The sequence below is a fragment of the Anomalospiza imberbis genome, chromosome 1 (genome assembly GCF_031753505.1).
Source record: "Anomalospiza imberbis isolate Cuckoo-Finch-1a 21T00152 chromosome 1, ASM3175350v1, whole genome shotgun sequence".
Classification (NCBI taxonomy): Eukaryota; Metazoa; Chordata; class Aves; order Passeriformes; family Viduidae; genus Anomalospiza; species Anomalospiza imberbis.
Genome location: NC_089681.1, coordinates 112,628,124 through 112,648,748, shown reverse-complemented (window position 1 = coordinate 112,648,748; position 20,625 = coordinate 112,628,124). Strand labels below are relative to the sequence as shown.

General features: G+C 38.0%; 1 protein-coding gene, 1 non-coding gene and 1 pseudogene across 10 annotated transcripts in view; 2 read left to right on the top strand and 1 right to left on the bottom strand.

The window, feature by feature from the left end:
• The window catches only part of SLC4A7 (solute carrier family 4 member 7), a 154,867-nt gene that overhangs the window by 52,910 nt on the left and 81,332 nt on the right, over positions 1-20,625 (bottom strand). For 7 of the 9 annotated variants that reach the window (XM_068206487.1, XM_068206541.1, XM_068206497.1 and 4 more), the window contains exon 2: positions 4,580-4,661. In XM_068206487.1, the coding sequence (XP_068062588.1) occupies positions 4,580-4,661 (82 nt within the window). Of the gene's footprint in view, positions 1-4,579; positions 4,662-13,443; positions 13,620-20,625 lie in introns of those variants that run through there. The other 2 variants (XM_068206516.1, XM_068206558.1) reach the window with 2 other exon arrangements.
• Positions 19,000-19,991, top strand: LOC137482351 (large ribosomal subunit protein uL15 pseudogene; annotated as a pseudogene).
• On the top strand, positions 19,761-19,831 carry TRNAG-GCC (transfer RNA glycine (anticodon GCC)). Its single transcript has one exon. It is a non-coding gene; the product is annotated as a tRNA-Gly (tRNA).

Sequence of the window (20,625 nt, the reverse complement as noted above, 5' to 3'; positions counted from 1 at the left end):
AAGGCTTCCATATTCTAGCACTGTTCTTGTAAAGTATTTAATAAGAAAGTTCTGAAAATAAAATTTTCTGACGTCATCAATGGGTCACAAATACATTGTCATAACAAATTTGATCACACCCCTCTTTTGTAAAAGTGCTTAAATGGATTGGTTTGCCAAAGGCATCTACTGATATTTACAGAAGGAATCTTCTGTTTCACAGAAGGGCTACTCATTCCTGAGAAAAAGTCAAACTCTCTCCTTTTTTTATTTATTTTGTAAATTAAATGAAAGGTAAACTTAAAAGCTTAAACTGCTATGAAACAGTAGCTTTCAGTAAACTTTAAATAGAGAAGTCATACATTCAGAAATAGTTCTAATATCCAACAAAGCACAAGTTTAGTCAATTTTTGGAACAACTGATTTTTAAGGGGATAAAAAAGGCAAAGGTTATGGAAAGTCATCAAGAAGTAATAGGTTGCAGAATAAAGCAGTCTCTTCTGCCTCATGTCAAAAGTTTGATATTTGAGTGATCTGCAAGTTTTGCTGCAAGTTTACTTGCAAGTTTACTGCAAGTTTTGGTTTGTGCTGTTTGGTAGAACTTCAGTTTTATGACCATATTATTAAATAATAATTTTATCTGTATTTCAGATGATAAAACTATTATAGTTTGCAGTTAGCTGTCTTTTTATAAAATTCCTGATGCAGTCAGAACAAAAACATTACATATTGTTCTCTTAAATAAAAGAAGTTTGGGAAAAAATCATTAGGACAGTTTATGTCAAACACTTTTAAAAAGCTTCAAATTGTGAAACACTTGTACAGCAAGTCTTCTACTTAGATACACTATATTCACATAAGGGAAGAAAAAATACAGGATTATTTGATTACTTGTCCTTGTCAACTAAGATTAGGTGAAAACCACAGTTCTTTTCTTAAATAAAAATTAAAGCTCATCAAGGTATAAGAGATAATAGAGTCACTTAAAATGTAAACATTACTTACACCTGCAACAGGATAATGTGAGAGTAGATAGCAATTAAACCACCTTAATTCTTGAAAGCTGGTGCTTAGATTTATGCCACAGAAAACTAGTCTACCAAGACACACATTCCTGACCTCAAGATTGTTTCTGGAACAAAACCTCTGTTATGTGTGAACTGCTTATCTTTGTTATGCCTGCTAAGAGTAACAGAATGTATCCTTTTTCCCTTACACTGTATCTAGCAAATGTATCCTCAAATCAAGGTTGAAAAGTAGCTACATATTTTAAAAGATGCAAGCTTGTAGTATCGAGCCAGTCTAAGTTAAGTTTTCCTAAAACCTCATTTAACAGAAAATACCTTTTACAAGACCACATTAAATACCTCTGCCATTAATATTCTTGCCTTACTTGCAACTCCTGGGTTACTTTGTTATTACTCTCATTCACTGCAGCTCAAAGAGTCTGGCATCAAGTTAAGAACATTAGGTGCTCTTAAAAAAGGTTATTTTAAGATGTTATTGCCTTTTCTAGCTCTCCTGTAAACTGACATTTGTTAATTCAAAATAAGGCCTTGCAGCTTCAGTAAAGTTCAGTGGCTTTATTTAGTTCACACACAGTCTGCCCACAATTGCAGTTTACCATCTCTAACCATTCCTCTTTTATGGGAAGAGTGTTACAAAACAAGCAGCCTGTGCCTAACCTTCCTAACCTAAACACTGTCACTCCAGACAGGTACCACACTCTGCCAGCCACCATAAATAGAATGCAGAGCTTGACAACCTCCAAGACCAAGATCTATTTTCCCCTTCAGCATTTGTTTCTCTTTCCATTAATATTTCATCACAAAATTTCCAGAACATACAACACCAAGAAACTGACAACACCAAGACATCTTCCCTTTAACTAAAGGGAGCAAAATTATGCCTTCTACAGTATCAAACCTATCAACAATTGTTTGTACATGCTTTAAAGAGGTTAAGTATCACCTGTCCATGTGGCTCTAAAAAGTGTGCTGCTTCACACCAGAGCTGAACTCAATTCACTGCTTGCTGACACTCCTTGAAAGTATACCAATGCATACTTCTGTAAAGGATCAAAATTCCTAGTACTCCTTTTCTAGTCACCAGAAACACATACTGAAAGACTAGACTGAAATAGTTTAAAGTCCTAAAACACTTCCAATACCCAATGCTTTAGTACAAGGCTTCCCAAGCCTACAAGAAAATATTTATGTCAGAAACGAAAAATAATGCTAGCTTGAATTGTTTTACTGCTTGCAGCCAACAGTCTCAATTCTCCCCTAGTGGATTTTGATACTGGAATTAGAAATAAAACCTAAAAATTCCACATTCTTACCTTCACCACAATAGCTTACAAATAATGAACTCTTAAAGAGAGCTATAAGTTCACATAAATTTATCCTCTAGAACATCCTGAGTTTGACGAATCTCTGAGAAGGTAACTATATGAGTTGAACAATCATATTTACATACCTTTTTCTCTTTAATAAAGGAAAGAAAAAATATTTTGTTCTTACTTTGGAACAGTTTTCACTTTGATAAAAGTCAAATGATATGGTGTCCCTCCCTTGCTCCATTCTATCAATAAAAAATATTTAATTCTTACAAACATACAAGATACTAAAAAGTATATGTGAACACCAAGAATAATTCCTATTTATGTGAGAAAATGTGTACCTATATACAGCTTCACATATATGATAATATTATTGGAAAACTTTTTTTTTTGTCAGATACTTCTTAGTTATTTGTTAAACCTCTGTATAGCCAGCCCCCTCTTGCATTGAGATACAAACACTGGGCCACTCCAAAATGAGTGAGGAAGTGAAAGAAAAGATAAGGTGTATGGCTAAGAGCAAGGTGAGGACAGTGAGATCTCAACTCCTCCTTTCAAAAACGCTTATGTTGACTCAATGTTCAGTGGACAGCAGTCTACATTTCACCTTAATTTATTCTTTGGCTATAGGTAAAACAGGGGTCTTTTCCATAACAGTGATCCAAGTGCTTAAATTGCCTCAAGCAGTCGAAGACCCTGCCTTCCCACCCAGTATCTTGATTAACTGCAGTGCTGTAGGAGCTGAAGCACTCCTACAAGAATGTGCTCTGAAAGAGACTGGGGAAGCGTTCTGGCTGCACATTCCCATGTCATTCTTTGTGGTCGAGGCATTACAGCTGCTAAGGCGGCTGCCTCAAACACTGCTCCAGCTGGATGCCTGCTTCCCCTTAACCCCTGCCTCCTTGCAAAACATACACACACTTTTTCTGGGTCATCTCCCTAGAAAAGCAAGAGAAAGAAATTAAGGAGGAGGAGACAGCTTAAATCTCCACTGAAGATTCAACTGCAGAATCAGCCAATGCAGTGGTTTCCCTACAGCAGAACCCCATTTAAACCAGCATTTTCACAGCCTCCACTGCTGCATCTGTCAGCCTCACATCCATGCTTCCTTCCTCTGCTCAGATCCGGCACACATCCATCTGTGTGGCATTTTGGGTGCTCAACAGCTGAGATTTTCACCATCTTCCTTTGTGAGACTGTTAAACTTTCCAATGGCTTAACAGACCTCACTGGGCTTCTGGTTTGGTCAGGGCAACAGAAGTGTTACCACAAGACAGAAGACAGTAACAGAAGGAAGGGAACAGATCAAGAGTATGACTGCAACAGCAGCAAACAATTTTAGTCACCTTAAACTGTCTCCTGTTATACCACAGTATGAGAAAAACATCACGGCAACTTAAATCAATCTTTCTTAGCCACAAACTGCTGCCATGATGGTTTTCCAGTGTGCTGAAGCAGTAAGAGTCAGTACAACTCAGTGAATCTACTGCCTTCTAGCATTCTGCAAATTTTAATTAAACTTCAGAGCATTCCATGTGAAAGGCAAATAATGAAGACTTTAACACTGGATCTCCCTAGCCTTTTCCTTGTTCATTAAGTAGCATCCATGAATCCTCATCCCAAACTAATTTGTTTTCAAGTAAGAAAAAAAGTCATGTCTTAGATGAAATATCTAATTTTACATTCTGTTACAATTAACTAAATCAATGCTAAATGTGGGATCCCGAGTCAAATAATGAAGACTACCCTAACACTTTACTGACAGCAGATGGTGGAACATACAGATTACTATGGAACCAGAGGGACAGTTACATGTCTGTTCAGACTCTCAGCTTTTGAAGTGCATGACCACAATCACAAGGATACTTAACTTTCAGAAAAGAAAACAAACATCTCCCTCATGACCCCTGTTTCCTGACTTTTCATTCTGCAGAACGTGACATCATTCATGCTGGAAAATTACTTACCAACAGGAATAATTTTTTTCAAACCTAAGTCTAAGAAGCAAGCTTTCCTTGGAAAGCTTCAATAATTTTCTTTTTTTTTTTTTTTGGTGACAGACTAGAACAGTGGGTATTTACCAGCATACCAGCATGCACAGAGACAAAACAGGGCAGGTCATCTGTGCCTTTCACCAGTTTTACTCCCAGAATTTCATGACAGCCATAAAATTTTGATTCCTTTTAGCAAGGAAAATTCATCTTTTCTCCCTAGGCAAAAAATGCATGTGAAGCAAACTCAAAACCACCACAAACTTACTCTCTAGTTCTTCTTTCTCAAAATTTGTATTGATAGTAGAGCTGATTTTGCCCATATCCACAACAGCTTCTTCATCATGACCCTGAAGAAACAAGACACAAGTTTAAGTTACAACTAAATAGAACTACTTTTTTCCTAAATCCCTAAATATGTTCTGAAATAGTACATCGTCACTGAAAACCTACCCATCCAATTTTTCAAGAAAACATTACCCTGCATTGAAAGAAAAGGGAGTAAATCAACAGACAGGCTAAATACCATAAAATTTCCTTCTGCAATGCTCTTGGATTTCATTGTATCAAAAATCAGGACACATTTCAGTAGTGCAGTATTCTTTTAGCTTTCTGTTCAACAACAATCAATCTACTTCAATAAAATAACCGGTAAATTTATAAAAAGATACCAAAGTTAATATTGAAAGATCTCAAGCTCTTCTCTTTAGGGGGCAATTCCTGTGTGAGATTTTCCAGCACAAATAAGAAGCTTTTTTTAAACAAAGGGGTAGCAAAAAGGTTAGGTTATCCAATCCAAGGTCTTTCCTAGAACAGCTCTGGAAATATCAAAATAACTGCTTCATTCAGGTTTCAACAGCCAGCTTGTTAACCTAATTCACTTTTTTTTTTTTTACCCACAAAGTTAAAAAGCAGCAGTTTCCAGCAGACCTTTTCAGCTTCCATTACTACTAAAACCACACTACTCATAATGTGCAGTATTTAAAATAGATATAGGCTTATCTCTGAACATGTCCTCTAATCATAGTTAGCACATCACTAAAGCAGACCTTAAAACTGCCTTTTGCTCAGTCTTGACAAAAATGAAGTAACTGAATAGTAGAAATCTCAAGCCCATCTCAGACTTGACATCAAAACAACATTAAAGTTGCCTTTCTCCACGTAATGCTTTTACATTCCTTAGAATAAAGTCCACTTTTCACAGCTCACAAATTACAGCCTCCTGACAGAGCTGGTTCTCCAAAAGAACTGCCTAAAGGCAATTTCACATCCAAATACAAGGGCAATGCTAAAGATTACTGTCCCTGATCTTTCTGCTCCCTTGGGTACACACTTTTTTCCTTAAGTCAGAGCTAATCATAATGAAATCAGATAAAAAGTGCTTAAGAAATGGTATGGTTTCTTTGTTGTTTGTCTGGGGGGTTTCTTTAGATTTTTTATAACAACTTGATTAATTTTCCATTGGATCAGCTCACCAAAGTGACTTCTCTTGTAGCCATGTGACAGTTAGATCTACCACAAGTTTATCTGTTTGATCACTGCTTCTAGCAGCATATACATTGGTCTGAAGCATTTACATCAATCCACAGAGGATCTGCAATAATGGGTTCATGAGGGAAAAACAGAAGCCTAAATCAGGAGTCTTACAGGAACTGAGAACCCTAACAGTGTTGACATTCACCTAAACTTTGGTCTTAGAATTATGCAATTGCTTTATATATAGAACAAGTTTGTCACCTCACAGGAAAAGTGGCAAGGATGAAAAGCAACATACCAGTGTGTAACAGGTACAAGCTAAAACACTGTATCAACTCCCACTCACAAAAATTTTTTTGAACACAGAACTCCTTGATCTTAACAAAAAATATCTTTATTACAGTATATTGTGTGCATATACACAAAAAAATTAAGTATTTAAATACTGAGGAAAGAAGATTAAAGAATATGAAGATGATGAGCACCACATGCTGGGAAAAAAATTCTGATGAGGTTCAAAAAAAGGTTAGATGCAGCTAGACCACAAAAAACCAAAAGCAGCTGGCACTATGTAAATAAACAAAAACACAAGAGGAAAGAATAGCATGTGTCAGAATAAACCTCTGAAAACTAAATACAAGTCAATTCTGAGCTGTGTCCCTGAAAATAGGATTTTCAAGAAAGGCATTACACAGTAACCTTTGTCACTACTGCTGCATTATAGTGACAGTAGACTTTTGCAAGCAGGTTAGAAAAATCGTAACTCTGTACACTCCACAGAGGTACAATTTTAAAAATTGAGGCGATATCTGTTGGGCAAGACTGTGAACATGTTCCAAGGACCTGTTAATAAAAAAGTGGTTGAAATTTTTCAAGTGTCATGGTAATAAGATGGGAGGGGAGTATGGGGGAAATAGTATATTCCTGTCTCCTACACACCAAAATTGAGCATACTGTTATACACTCCTGCTCACAGAAACAGATACACACAGTAGGCATGTTACCATAAAATTCCAAGTAGAGATGGAAGCAGATGGAAGACTTACAAATCCTTTGAACTACCTTAAATAGTTTTTTATATCTGAGTAGGACAAAAAAAAAAACCTAGTAATAGGAAAATTGCTATCAAAACCTGTTCCACAATTAGCTTCATGGTTATAGCCACAGACTCTTGAAAAATCCTGTACCTAAACAAACTTATCCTCAGCAGTCCTTTTAGGACACATGAAATCTTGCCAAACACACAGTTTTTGAGCAATAAAAGAAGGAAGAGTTTTTCTCCAGATGATAGAAACAACTGCATTACCAGTAGAAAACTGCATACACACTGTGAAAAATATACACATAAGGAAAATTTTTATCTCCCAATAACATTTTGAAACTGGATTTGCTGTGTGCCCTACATCACATGATTAATTTTTATCACTCTTAGCTTTAGTAAAAGAGATTCTCTGCCAAACTCATACATACAGAAGCAGCCTTCAAAAACCATATCATGTGAAAGTAACATGTCTTTTAAGATTAGATTACAGGAAGGCATGTGTGCCCTTGCAAACCGTTCTGTCACTATCTCAAAGTACTCAACATATGCAAAGACTCTTCCAAGAATAAACCATTAACAACCACAAATACCATACATGAAGGAAGCATATCATTTACAACCTTTGTTCAGAAAAACACAAAACATCATTTTAACATATCTGTTTTGTGATGCCAAGAGCAAATGCCAGTATGAGATACTTTTGCCTTAGGTCAGGTAAAAAATCAAAAATATTCAAATATATTATAAAGTAATTCCAAACTACAACCTTTTCCTGGTTAAAAATAAAGCCTGTAGGGCATAGATTTCCAGTTATTATAGATGATCTATCATGTCAGTTAAAGACACTGAAGGGAGGGAAAATTTTACAGTTGCCATTTCAGTTCTCTTGTCTGCTTTCTGAACTTTTTACATAAACAAAGAACAGCGGGGATTGCAGAAAATTTGTCAACTTCCTTGTTTTAGGCAGAGAATGATTGCAGCTTAAAGCAGATATTCCTGGGCAGTTTACCATTCGCTGCATGTGAAACTTTACATAGGACAATCCCACAGATGCCCAAATACAGCTGATGTAGACAAGACAAAGTAAAATTCAAGACTAATTTAGAATGTATGTAACTTTCATTTTCAGTCAAAAGACGGAACATTTGAGAAGGGGAAAAAACCCAACATAAGCAGCAACCAAGGTGCCCTAGGGAGAGATTAAGCTTTCACCTTTGGTTTGTACTTTTTTTTTTTTTTTTAGGAGAAGGTAATTTATAAAAACTGAACGAATCCAGAGTACTTCAAAGGAAAAAAAAAAATCTAGCACATTGTATTAAGATACACTAAGTGTACTTTTTCCTAACACCAGATTTCTGGATACTCATACTGCAGAAACAACCTCCAGTATTACCTTCCTAATAAGCTAGAGGTGCCTGCATACACTAGAATCTGTCTTCTCAGCCTTCTGCAGTAGATCAGACAAGACTTTCAAATACTCAGTGCTCCAGCAGACTCCCAGTAGGATTTCTCTTGCTACTTCTGGTTTTCAAATGTCTTTTCTCAGTCCATGAGAAAAGAGTAATTTCCCCTTGCAGAAAACTAAGTACCAAAAATTGTTAACACTATTTATTTACCTTCTCAAACATTTGTTATCATTTATAGTTGAGTACACTTTTGGTATCTACCATATAAATGCCACATATTTTTTTCAACTATTATTGAATAAAGAGTCAATCCTAAATTGCATGAATTTTTATGGAAAGCCCTGAGTTTGGAAGAACAGACAACCTCCAGCAGCATGTGGTGGCCGCAGTCTCAAGGACTAGCACGAAGATGACGCATGGAGTATTACATCCAACGGCAAGTTTCCACTGTCATCTCTGCAAGCACTTCTCACCATGCAACTCACTTAACCTTGTGCAGTCACACACACGATTTCAGACAGGCATGCTGCCAAAGTGCATTACTGTGTAACTACTTCCAAGACAGACAACTCGCTAGAAGCACATTTTTAAGGTACTTGAAATACAGTTCAATCAAATCATTCTGGTGATAGACAGTGATCATAAATAGCTGATACAGCTAACTGTAAACCTTTGAAATCTATGAGCAATACAGTAACTGTGTTAAGAATAATTTGAGCTCAACCTTTAAGACCATTACTTAGCTAAGTCAATGTTTATGTGCTCCATTTACATTTCCTCAGATTAAAGTTCTTCCCCAGCAGAATCAGCAAATGACTTGCAGTACCAGAAGGGACTGTATTACTGCTCGTGGAAGTAAGTAGGGCTTAAGAGAGGGCACAAATAAACAAAAAATCCTCCACAAACACCATCATACTTCCCCCTCCCCCCACAAAGATTACATTGCAACTTTCACACTACAAAGAAGCTTCACTGCAGCATTTATTGAAGTAGATGCAAATTAAAAAAAAAAAACACCACACAAAAACAAAAACAAACAAACAAAAAAAAAACCACCAAAACCAAAAACCCAACACAAAAACCAATCCCATCTCAGGATGCGGAGGGAGGAGCATACTCATATCAATGCTTTTGCTTTATATATCTGCCCCTGGCCAACAGTTTAACACTTCTTATTTTAATAGTATTCTAATATAACTGCCTGTAGCATCCCAGTGGTCCTACATACTGCTTTGTGACTGTAACTGTATCTCAATCTCTCTGGCTTGAAGAGAAAGCAAGGGGTTCTCCTCTCATTCCCACAAGAACCCATGGATACATCTCTACTTTTGTAAGCACAAGAGATCTGGCAGACAGGATTTTGCTCTTAGGCTGAAATGTGGCGGCAAGAAATCATTCCTCTCAAAACAGGAGCACACTCTGCTTACAGACCCAACTGGCAAACCTTTGTAGCATACTGCTGTAGATTTACCAAGATCAACAGCATATGAGCACTTGTGCACAGTGCATTTTGCCTTTCACATCAGTTCTTCCTTCTTTCATCACTAATAAGTACATAGGAGCAGGTCAGCTGGATCAAACCATCCATCAACATTATGTCTGCAAGAGGAGACAACAGGAGAGGCCCTGTGCAAACTGGATCAGTGCCAACGGTGGCTTGACCTTAGGCAGCATAGCCCAAGCAGGACTCTTTTTTTATTATCAGCACTCCTTTGTGGGATGTCCATTCAGGAGACAGATATGACAGCCATCAAAAAAAAAGCTCCAGTGACAGAAACAAACCAAAAAATTAATGAACATAAGATTGTTGATATTGCTCTGCTTCAAAAATTAATGTTTGTCTATAAAAAGGCATTAAAACCTTCATTTTGACCATATATCTCAAAGATAACAAAAGAGGAACTACACAACCTCACTTTGCAAATGTATCGAGGTATGTGTGTCTACATCTATAAAATATTTTAAAACTGACCTTTTTCAAAAATAGATAAACAAACTCACTTGTTTTGGTGGTCTATTTCAGAAGTCTGCATTTCTGTTATAGGCACACATAATACTCCACATAGTCAGGAAATAAAATACATCTCAAATTTACAGAATGCACATACAACCCCCCCCCTCTATCCATTCAACCTCCCAGAGCTCCAAGTTAATAAGAACTAATGCTTCAGTGAGTAAAAAGCAGAAAAGACCAGTGTTGTAGACCCACAAAATTAGGATATTACGTCTACCAGGGACAGCAACCCTGGAAGGGAATGAAAAGAAACCAGAAAAAGTGTATTTGTTAAGGTAATATCTGAATGCTGTATGCAGAGTTGAATGACAATCACTCTACTCAGGCAAGCATCAGGTCTAGCCCATAGGTTTCCCATTGCTACTCAAGCAGCACCAAGCAGCCTTAGTTAAAAGTGAGTAAATAGGAAGGGCTTGTAGACTTGGTTTACCTGCAGGAAAAACTAACAGCAGCATTTGGTAAGTTCTAAATATATTGTTTTACTTCTCTTTCAGACTGAGTCTGATTTTAAACCAGAGGTAAGATGACCCAAAGTGGGCAGAAGGACAGGCATCTGTAGTTGCTGCCTCCTTGAAGGACAACCAGGATACAAAAAGAAAAAAAAAAAAGTAAGTGAAGGTAATAGGCAGGCTATCAAACTGTTCAACTTTAGTTGAACTGCACAAGTGGTCTTATAGATGCATTTGAAGTAAGTTCTTTGGGCACAGTCTCTGTGCAGCAATACTGTATCGTCAGAAGTTGCCAGAGTGATGAAACACTACCAGTTCTAAATCAAGCACATCAACCTAACAGCCAAGGAAAAACGCACCACATATAAATGAGCCCTGTCTCATTTTGTCATCGTACAATTTTTAGCTGGCCTTGCCCTCTAAATATATATACAGATGAGAGCACAATTAATAATAATTCACAAACAGAACACTTGCCAGGTTTAAAATAGGAAGCATACTGTTGATGGATTCCCCCTTAGTTGTATTTTCTATGGTCTCCTTTTCACAGGAACAGCTGCTTTCCAGAGTTTTTCCCCCCTACTTTCTTAGCAGAGGGTATTGCTCAAGCACTACAGGAATGACTCTAGTTCAGCTCAATGGCTTTGGTGTCACCACACACCCCCCCTTTTCCTGCAAATTTTACCTGTGCGTGTACAACTCCTATTTTACACAAGAATCCACACATGTAAATGACAGCCCCTCCTAATCAAAGCTACACTCAGAGCTCGCAGGAAGGTGTGACACTTAGATTTATTTCAGTAAGACCATAACTATAATGGAAGAGGTTAGGGATACTTAGAAGTTTTTTTAGCCTACTAATCCTCTAATTAACTGTTCAGCTTACCTTACTAAATACATCTGACCAATCTGCTTCTAGAAGACTTACAATAAACACAGCAGCTCTACAAACCTTGTTTGGACAAATATGTCCAAAAGATACCAACAGACTTCCAGAAGTCAGACTCTCCAGAAGTTTCATTGTACTTTTAATTTTCCAAAACTGTATGTGGAGGGCACTAAAGATGCATATGTGTGCTACTTAAACACTACAAAACCCAAGCACTTTCAGGAAAAAAAGCACTTCTAAACACACTAATGTTTTGCTTCTTGCACCATTGAAATCTAATGTTTGTAAGTAGTTTTATCTCAGTTCTAGCAGGCCTTACTCCAGCCAGGGTCACACTGAGCACCACAACATGCAAGAGAAGCCATGTCCCATCCCAGAAAAACTAAGCACATCTTTGAACAGTAAACCAAGTGTTTGTGTTAATCACAAGAGAAAATTAAATTGTGAGAAAAAGGCAGAAAGAAAAGGAAGCATAATACCAACAAGAGACTGGTCACAATTGTGAATGGCTATCAACCATGGCACACCACAGCAATTCATAAAAAAAACTGGGTTAGAACAAGCACAAGAAAAAGAGATGGCTTGATTCCTAGCAAAGTAGGACTAAGGTGCAGGTGAGTATTTGATTAAAATTAGAAGCCTATTTGAATTCAGCCTGAGTATTCTCCAAGCCAGAAAACTCACCACCATGCATAAACTTAGCAAATACTGTCACCAATCCAACACAAGGTATCAAATTGCATATCTAATATTACAGTAGCTATTTTACGAAGTTGCATTTTATCACTGCCTCACAGTACTAAATTTCATTCAAAAAAATCCATATCTCCATTCACTTAAATGTAATTAAGCAAATTCCTGAAATTAAAAAAAGCAGAAGTACTATGATGTTTACAACTAGTCACCTCATATCTTTGCCTAGTCTTCTAGGCATATGCATGCTTGATAGAGTTCTGTGCCCAAAGCTGAAAGAAGCACCACAATGAAAACCAAAAATCGAGCACTGTACTACAGAGACCTTGACAAACAGAAGGCCACTACAATCTGATGCACTCTAACACATAAATCAAACTCTTGCTTATGCTCACACAAGGGAATAGAAAATTTAGCTGTCATATATAAAGTAATTCAGGGATCTTTAGTTTCACACCTTAGGAAAATTCCATCCCATAGATTTTAGTTTCCAGGAAGCTTTTAAAGTAGTAATCCCTGTTACACGCTGCATTGCAGTTACATGGCAGTGGTAATGACAACTCATACAATTGCTATGAAATAGCTTGTAACATTAATATTAGAATTCATTGTACAAATCCCCACAAATGGAGTTTTTATCTGTGCCACTGAGGTATGAAGAAAATGTTATCTCTACAAACACTTCACATACACAGCTCATTAAGTTCACTTTCCCTTTTTTTGTCAAAAAGGAACAATTAACCAGCTATTTCAAGATTCTCTACCAGAAACATCCCTGCTATACTTGCACAGAATCAAGCAAAGCCACAGTTGATAACCTTCAAATTAAGGAAGGCTGACTCAAAATAATGCAAAATTAAAAATAACCCAATCCAAAACACTCAACCAATCTCAAAGTCTGGTAGTATACTGTCACAATTATAAGAGTACATTTTCTTTCTGAAGTAAGCTTACTGCGATTAAGCAATTCTAACAACACAGCAAGTATCTTCCCTAACACAGAAATCTCTTCTCAAACTCCTTCTATCACCAATCTTTCAAAAATTTCTTCCACAACTAGTGAGTCTAAGGTAGCACACAATTCTGAGCCACAGCTGCTAAATATCACTTGCATCAAATCACATTCAAGCCATTATTACGTTACACAGCTGCTATTTACATACAGGTTGCATTTTCTTCCCTTGACGAGCTCCTTCCATGCTGATGTGCAGAAGCAGAGAATGCCCTTGTACGAGACCCTGTAATGAACCTCCCCAGAGATCAGAGCCTGCGCATACATGACTGCTTTAGCTGCCTGTGCCTGACACAGATGTACTCCGGGAAACTGCTCCCCAGCCAATCGCTCCCGCTCCTGTCGCTCATCTCCCAAGCCACTGATTACGGCGACCACAGGGTCGCACAGCAGCAAGAATAGGCAAGACGGCATGCCTTCAATTCCAGCTCAAGGAATACCAAAAAAGGAACTGAAACCGAGTTCCACACTGTGCATTTTCTGCATCAACAGCTGCTAAGAACAGCTCCAAGGTAATATTTTTGCTCTGATCCAAGACTTCATTAGCACTACAAAACGCATTTGTACCTCAGGTCCCAGAACAGAGCAACCCAGAAGTCAAACATCTGCTAAGTGTGTTTATAGCTGTATTATCAACCTCTCACTGAATACTCATTCCAATGCAGGTGTTTGGTTTTTTTTTTTAAACATAAGCTATATATTCTTGTTTAACAAAATAAACCAAGTCTTCCTTAAAAGAAAAATCTTTTTTTTTTCCCTTATGTTGAAAAGGTAAAAAAGCACTGATGTTAGCTGTAATTAATATCATGTGTCCTCCCAGAGTAAGCTGTCTCTCTTTCAGGTATTACGTGAGTAGCCGTATTTTTTCTTTCCTTAAGCCAACCTTTGAAAAATGCAACCTCTGCTTGAGCAGATCAAATTCAGAGCTTCATTTTACTCTTTCCCTCTTCATCACTGACATATTCTAATTTCCTTGTCCCATCATAAAATGCATGGGAAAACTGGCTCTTTAAGGAGTTATCTATAACTTAACCTTTAAGACATGCCACTGCCTTGCTTGTTCCTTTCTCTTCTTTTACTCCTACGTCTTGTTTGATGAGAACTCTAGCAATGAAGCTGGACTGATGCCACCCCAACCAACAAACAACTTGGACAAAATAGAACAAGTAACATACTGTCCATGAACTTAGTGCAAATACATTGTGCAACTATGAAGATGGTATTTATCACCTAGCTGTAGAGAAATCAGGAGGCCACATTCAGTTCCTCTCACTGCCTCAGTCCAGAAAATTCTCTAACCATAGGCTAATAAAAGTATTCTCAGATAGTGCTGACAAGAGAGTTTAAAAGTAGTTTGTTTCCACTCTGTAAATAGAAATTCACTCTAACACACGTACGCATCTTTTAACTTCCAAGCTATTGAAGACCTCTCTGCTATCATATGTAAATGGTTATAAACTAAATTATTCATACAGGAAGCACAGAGTTAAACATAAATATCAGATACCCTAACTCTTAGAGATCTCTTCTAAACTGGGCATCCTAAATCACACCTATTCTTTTCCTAATGCAGAGCACAGATTCACACAGTTCTTCAGCTGCTTAGATGAATACTGTAACAGCTATGCTTAAACTGTGTCCTGGTGGCTCTCCCATACTTTGATGAACTGTTCCTTAGCATAAATCCATACTAGAAGTAATTCAATTGCTACAAGTAAAAAAGATGTTTAAGTTGAGAGGGAGTGTGTGAAGGGAAAAGAGGCTGTCTATTCCTTAGGGATAGAATAAGACGGGTGGTAATCACACATTTTATTTTTTTTTTTTTAATTTTTATAAGTTTGGGGGGAATTATTTGCTTGGTTTGAATACTTAAAAAAAAACCCAAAACCTTTCTGAAGCAGCTTATTGAATTTCTTTATAGTCTGTAGTCAGCCAATTCCTTGTTAACAGTCACTCGGAGCAAAACAAACAAAAAAAACCCCACTCAGAAGCAAGACAAGCATGTTTTTTCCAAACAGATGGAAGTTTTTGTCTTTTAAGTCCCATACCAAAACAGTTTGTGGATAAACGTCTGCTCTTCCCTTAGAGTAAATACCAGGAAAAAAGCTTCCCATCAAATGGAGAATAGCAGAGCAACTTCAAGCTCCAATTGTTTCAACATGTTTAACTACAGAAGTATTCTAAAACAAACCGTAGGCAAATATATTGAAAATTATCACATCCTTGAACACATTCAGTGACAACACTGGGAGAACTCAGAGCAGAACTATTTGTGCTGGAGCAATATTTTAACCGTATGTTTAATGCTGAAAAAAAACCTCTATAAAGTGTATGAGGGCATTTATTTTAATAAAATAAACATAAGTACCTATCATGAAACATACACGTTTTCCTTCAACTTTCGAAAGCTTCTTCATTTTCACTTTTATACCCCTTCAAATTTCACTTATTTGACCTATCTCAGTCTACAAAAGCATGTTTTTGAAAGATGGGTCCAAAAGAGTATGGACCACTTATCTAGATCAAAAAAAAAACCTCATTTGAGCTCTTACATCTTTGAAAACCTTTTCATTTTTTCCCAAGTGATATACAATTCTGATCCCAGTCCATTATGAAGTGGCAGTGAACTGTCTTACTGCAGGGTCTGCAAAGTGTCTAGCAGGCAGAGCTGTGCTTAATCTGCCATTCCGAAATGGCAGGACATTTAAAGTAGCTGCAGTAAGCAGGACTAACTCTCAGCAGGATTTACCACATGAGCTCCAGCCCAGCTGTTATCTGACACAGTCAGATATGAGCACAAGGAAACTGAGCACTCTTTTGCTTGCAGAGACCATACTGACACACCTACACATGGAGCCCTGTAAACTCTCTATCTATTGATACTTTAAAATCCTAGCTGGGGGGGTGGGGAGTTGGGATGCTAAGAGTTGCATCCGTAGTCCAAAATCAACCCTTCCTTTTATGAGCAAACTAGATCAGGGAACTGGAGTTGATGATCCCTATGTTTCCCTTCCAAATCAAATTAGTCTATGATACTATGACTATCTTCTCTAACACTGCACCCCAAAAAACCAACTCAGTCCACTGCCACCCTTCTTCATGCAGCTTAAAGGACAGCAACTAACAAGCTCAAAGCATCTCTCTTTGGGAAAGAATAAAAAAACCCCCAGACAATACTTCTAAATGAGGCTTTATTTTCAAGCGATTTTATTTGAGGGGGGCCTAGGCCATGGGAGGATTCAGGAGGGAGGCACGGTGCTAGGGTATTAAGATGATGAAGGTGGCAAGTAGTATGACACAATCTAAAGTTCATATGTCAAATACCTCTACAGATGGTTTTGTTCAGCTTCTTATCAAAGGGGAACCTACTAAGTCATATTAAAAAGACTTGATAGGAGTTTCTTTTTACCAAGAAATTAAACATATGGTATTCCTACAAAAAAACATTACTGCCTTAGCAAGGAAGAAACCTTTGCTGGCAGTGGCTCATCATTTAATGAATTAAAACTAGCCATAAAATCCAAAAGTCTTACTGCCTACAAGTATTTTTCAGAATATAATTTCAATAAAACCCCTAGTTCCCACGACATAAACCTGCACAGCATGCTTCAGCTTGCATCGGCACGTACACATGGAACTGGGTTTTTCCAAAAAAAGAAAGGAAGAAAAAAGATAGATGTATTCTGTACAGATATTCTCTGGTGTATCGCCACAGTAGCAGAGTCTTGGGTATCTGAGCACATTGCAGGACAGCTGACAAAAGCCACCAGGATGCTGAGAGCAAACACGAGGCAGATCACTAGTTTAAGCCCTCCTGACATTACACAATTGCACATCATTTGGACAGTTGAATACTTACTCTCTAGAGATCCCACTAAAATTTATAACTTGAACCCTCATTAACAGCAAGATTACTATGTTCTCTAGTCTACCATGTACTACTTGGTTAATCACACCACATTCTGATCTAAATACACTGATGATGTAGAAAAACAAAAGATGTGTGTAAAGTTTTCCAGGACGTGTTCCAGGACTCAAAACCATCCCTCAGTACAGAGGGTAAAATTCACCATGTTCCAACAGAACGCCAAGATCTTAGAGCAGCATGTATAAGCATGTGGTCAACATGCAAATGCCACTGAGCTAGGCTAGGGAGGGTTGGGTGAATCCATTTGTTGGGGTTTTCAGTAGGTTGGGTTTTTTAACTTCAGGGACTTTTTTGGTTTTATCTTGTTTGTTTTTTTTTTTTTTTTTCTGGGGGGAGGGGAAGAAGGGATGGTAGGGAGACACAGAGGAATTCAAAGCTGCTCACTTTACAACTGTAACATACTGCCTTTAGCTAAATTCATCTCCAGGCCATAATTAGATCAGTCCAAAGCCTTCCTTTTTCCAGGCTGAACAATCCAAAGTCTCTCAGCCTTCCCTCATACATGTGCTCCATCTCTCTGATCAACTTGGTGGTCCTCATCTGGACTCACTCCAACAGGTTAATGTCCAAATATTAAACACTTATCCTCTAGATTAATTCCCTAGAATAGATGGCATCATTGTGAACAGCTGATGAGTCCAGATATGAAGCAGCATAATAAGAGACAGATAATTTTATCTTGTTTTTATTGACATTATTTAAAGTGCTTGCACAAGAAGATCTGCTTTCCCTGACAGCAGATCCTCGGGAGGTAAACAGCAAAACAAAACAAAACAAAACAAAGTCAAAGCATCCAATTACTGAGTTAGGGCAAATTGCTCAAATACAACCAAACCAAACTACACCCAAACAGAACATCTTGACAAGACCATCAACCATCAGCAGCTAATAAATAAAAGAATTCTTTCCATGAATGGTGCAATTTTTGAATGATTATCCACCTACACGTCATTCCTCAGAAAAGCAATATACTGAATCTCACAAATTCACACGAATTCAAGGCTTAATTCTTCAGCTTCAGTTTTCCCTATGTCTCAAATTCTCTATTCATATAACTGCATCCCAGTCAAATCAAGTGTCTGTATAATAACTTACTAACACCACATGTTTACTCTTACGGTGATCAAAAATTATTACCTACAAATCAAAAGTCAGTAAGTTATAGTGGAAGGGTAAGGCAACGTTTCCAGTATCTATAGGTAACTGATACAGGAGGAGGAGGAATCAGCACTCTGCTGGCCCACACCAATTCTTTTTAATAAGCTAGGCAGGATGGAAATACAGTCTGATCGTGCCATCTGAACTACAGCAGCATTTCGTCATAAATTTTTAGCTAAGTGCTGTAACATACAGGATTCAGGTCCACAAAATAAAAAGTCCACAAGTCACATCTCCAAAGTTATGCTGAGGAACTTTAAGGCATTTGAAATCCTTTTAGCTTGAATGCCAGTCAGATTATTACCACTGTTACACACGCTGAATATCAACCAGCCACCAGTGTGCTAGCAAACCTCTACCACAAAAAATTCACACCTACAAAAAAAAGTTTTAGCAATCGACACATATTTTATTAATAAGGCAGACAGTACCAGAAAGCTGCAATTCCTGTTTTGTGCTAGTACTGGCCATAATGCAAACCTGTAACATACCAGATCAGGGAACTGAGCCACCAGTAAAATGGCACTGATGGTACTTTGCCACTTCAATTCAGATGTCTCTCAGTGCTGGTGAGGTGCAGGCAGGGGAGATGGCCGAGCCCAGAGGAGGTAGAGCAAGACCATGGGGCAACTCCAGCAAAGTCTGACTCAAGACTGCAATGGAGCCACCACTTCCACTGGTGTAGCTTCAAACCTCAGCTTGGAGAAATGGAAAGGTACCAGTCACATCACCTTCCACTCTTCTCATAATATTCTGACAACACAACACCTTTGCCTTACACTGGATCTGATGCTTTCCCTCTACTGCCCCCTTTACCCTTCTTCACTCTCACAGGCACCAGGCTCGTTCCCTGTCCTTGCACACACTGACAAGATTCCTTCCAGACTAAGGGACACCCAGAAGCTGAGAGGGCACATTAGCAACAGCCACATGCATACACAGGAAACATCCCAGAGGACATGGTAATGTTGGTGGTATGCAACATCACAGGATGAACCAAGTATCACTCTGGTTACTTCAGAAAAGTAGGCATGACACACTGTCACTTGAAAAGAAACCAAAAATTCTGTGCTACTGTCAATTTGGAAATTGTGGGCACCTATAAGTGAATAGAAAATGTTCAATTATATGAAAAATGAGGCCAGCCTGGCTGCAGTCACTGATATTACGCACTCAGGCTACTACTAAGTGCTGGGCAAGGGGAAGCTGCACAAGCAACTCCCAATTGTGAAAGCAAAATTATTCAGTAGAAGTGTAGAGGGGAAAAATCAAAGAAGTTGGTGGCGCCTGTGTGTTCATGGAATAGAAGATTTTGTTTTATTTAATTTTTTTTTTTTAATAAAGACAATGTGTAAAATAAGCCAGGGAAAAAAAACTCACCAGAACTGGTGGTTCAGTGGTAGAATTCTCGCCTGCCATGCAGGAGGCCAGGGTTCAACTCCCGGCCAGTGCAGTTGGTACTTTTAGGGAGGTGATTAGATGACTCCAGTGAGACTCCACCCAGTTCCCAACACAGAAGGACATGGACTCGCTGGACAGAGTCCAGAGGAGACCCACCAAGATAATTAGAGGGATGGAGCACTTTTCCCTGGAGGAAAGGCTGAGAGAAGTCTCTTGCACGTCAAATGGAAAATGAGTAGACTCACATTAGATATCAGGAAGAAATTCTTTACTGTCAGGTGGTGAGGCACTAGAACAAAATTTCCAGAGAAGCTGTGGCTGTCCACCCCTGAAAGTGTTTAACTCCAGCTTGGATGGAGCTCTGAGCAACATGGTCTAGTTGGAGGTGTCCCTTTCCACACTAAGGGTGCTGGAACTAGAAGACTGTGCCTTCCAACCCAGACCATTTTTTGATTCAATGGTTCTAATTACAGAATGAACATCTAATTCACTTAACATTAATTTCAGGAAACTAAAACTGACAAGTCTTTTTTTCAGCTTGTAGAGTGGTTTTTAAGGTTTTGAGTTTTTCAATGTCTTCAGAAATTTAATCAGCTTATGGGAAAGGAGAAAAGATGTAGTGGGAATGACATTTTTCCCTTTCAGAAATCAGGAACTAGTTAGTCTAGCTCACCCTTACCATGAAACCATCTTTTAAGACACATACTTTCTTGCCAAAATTTATTCCATTTTTCTCTTGCATTTCTAAAGCACAACAATCTTAAAAGTCTGAAAAGCCTGAAATAAAGACATAGCTAGATAAAAATTCTCAGAACTCGAAATTTCTAGGAGTTAGTCCAAGGTCCT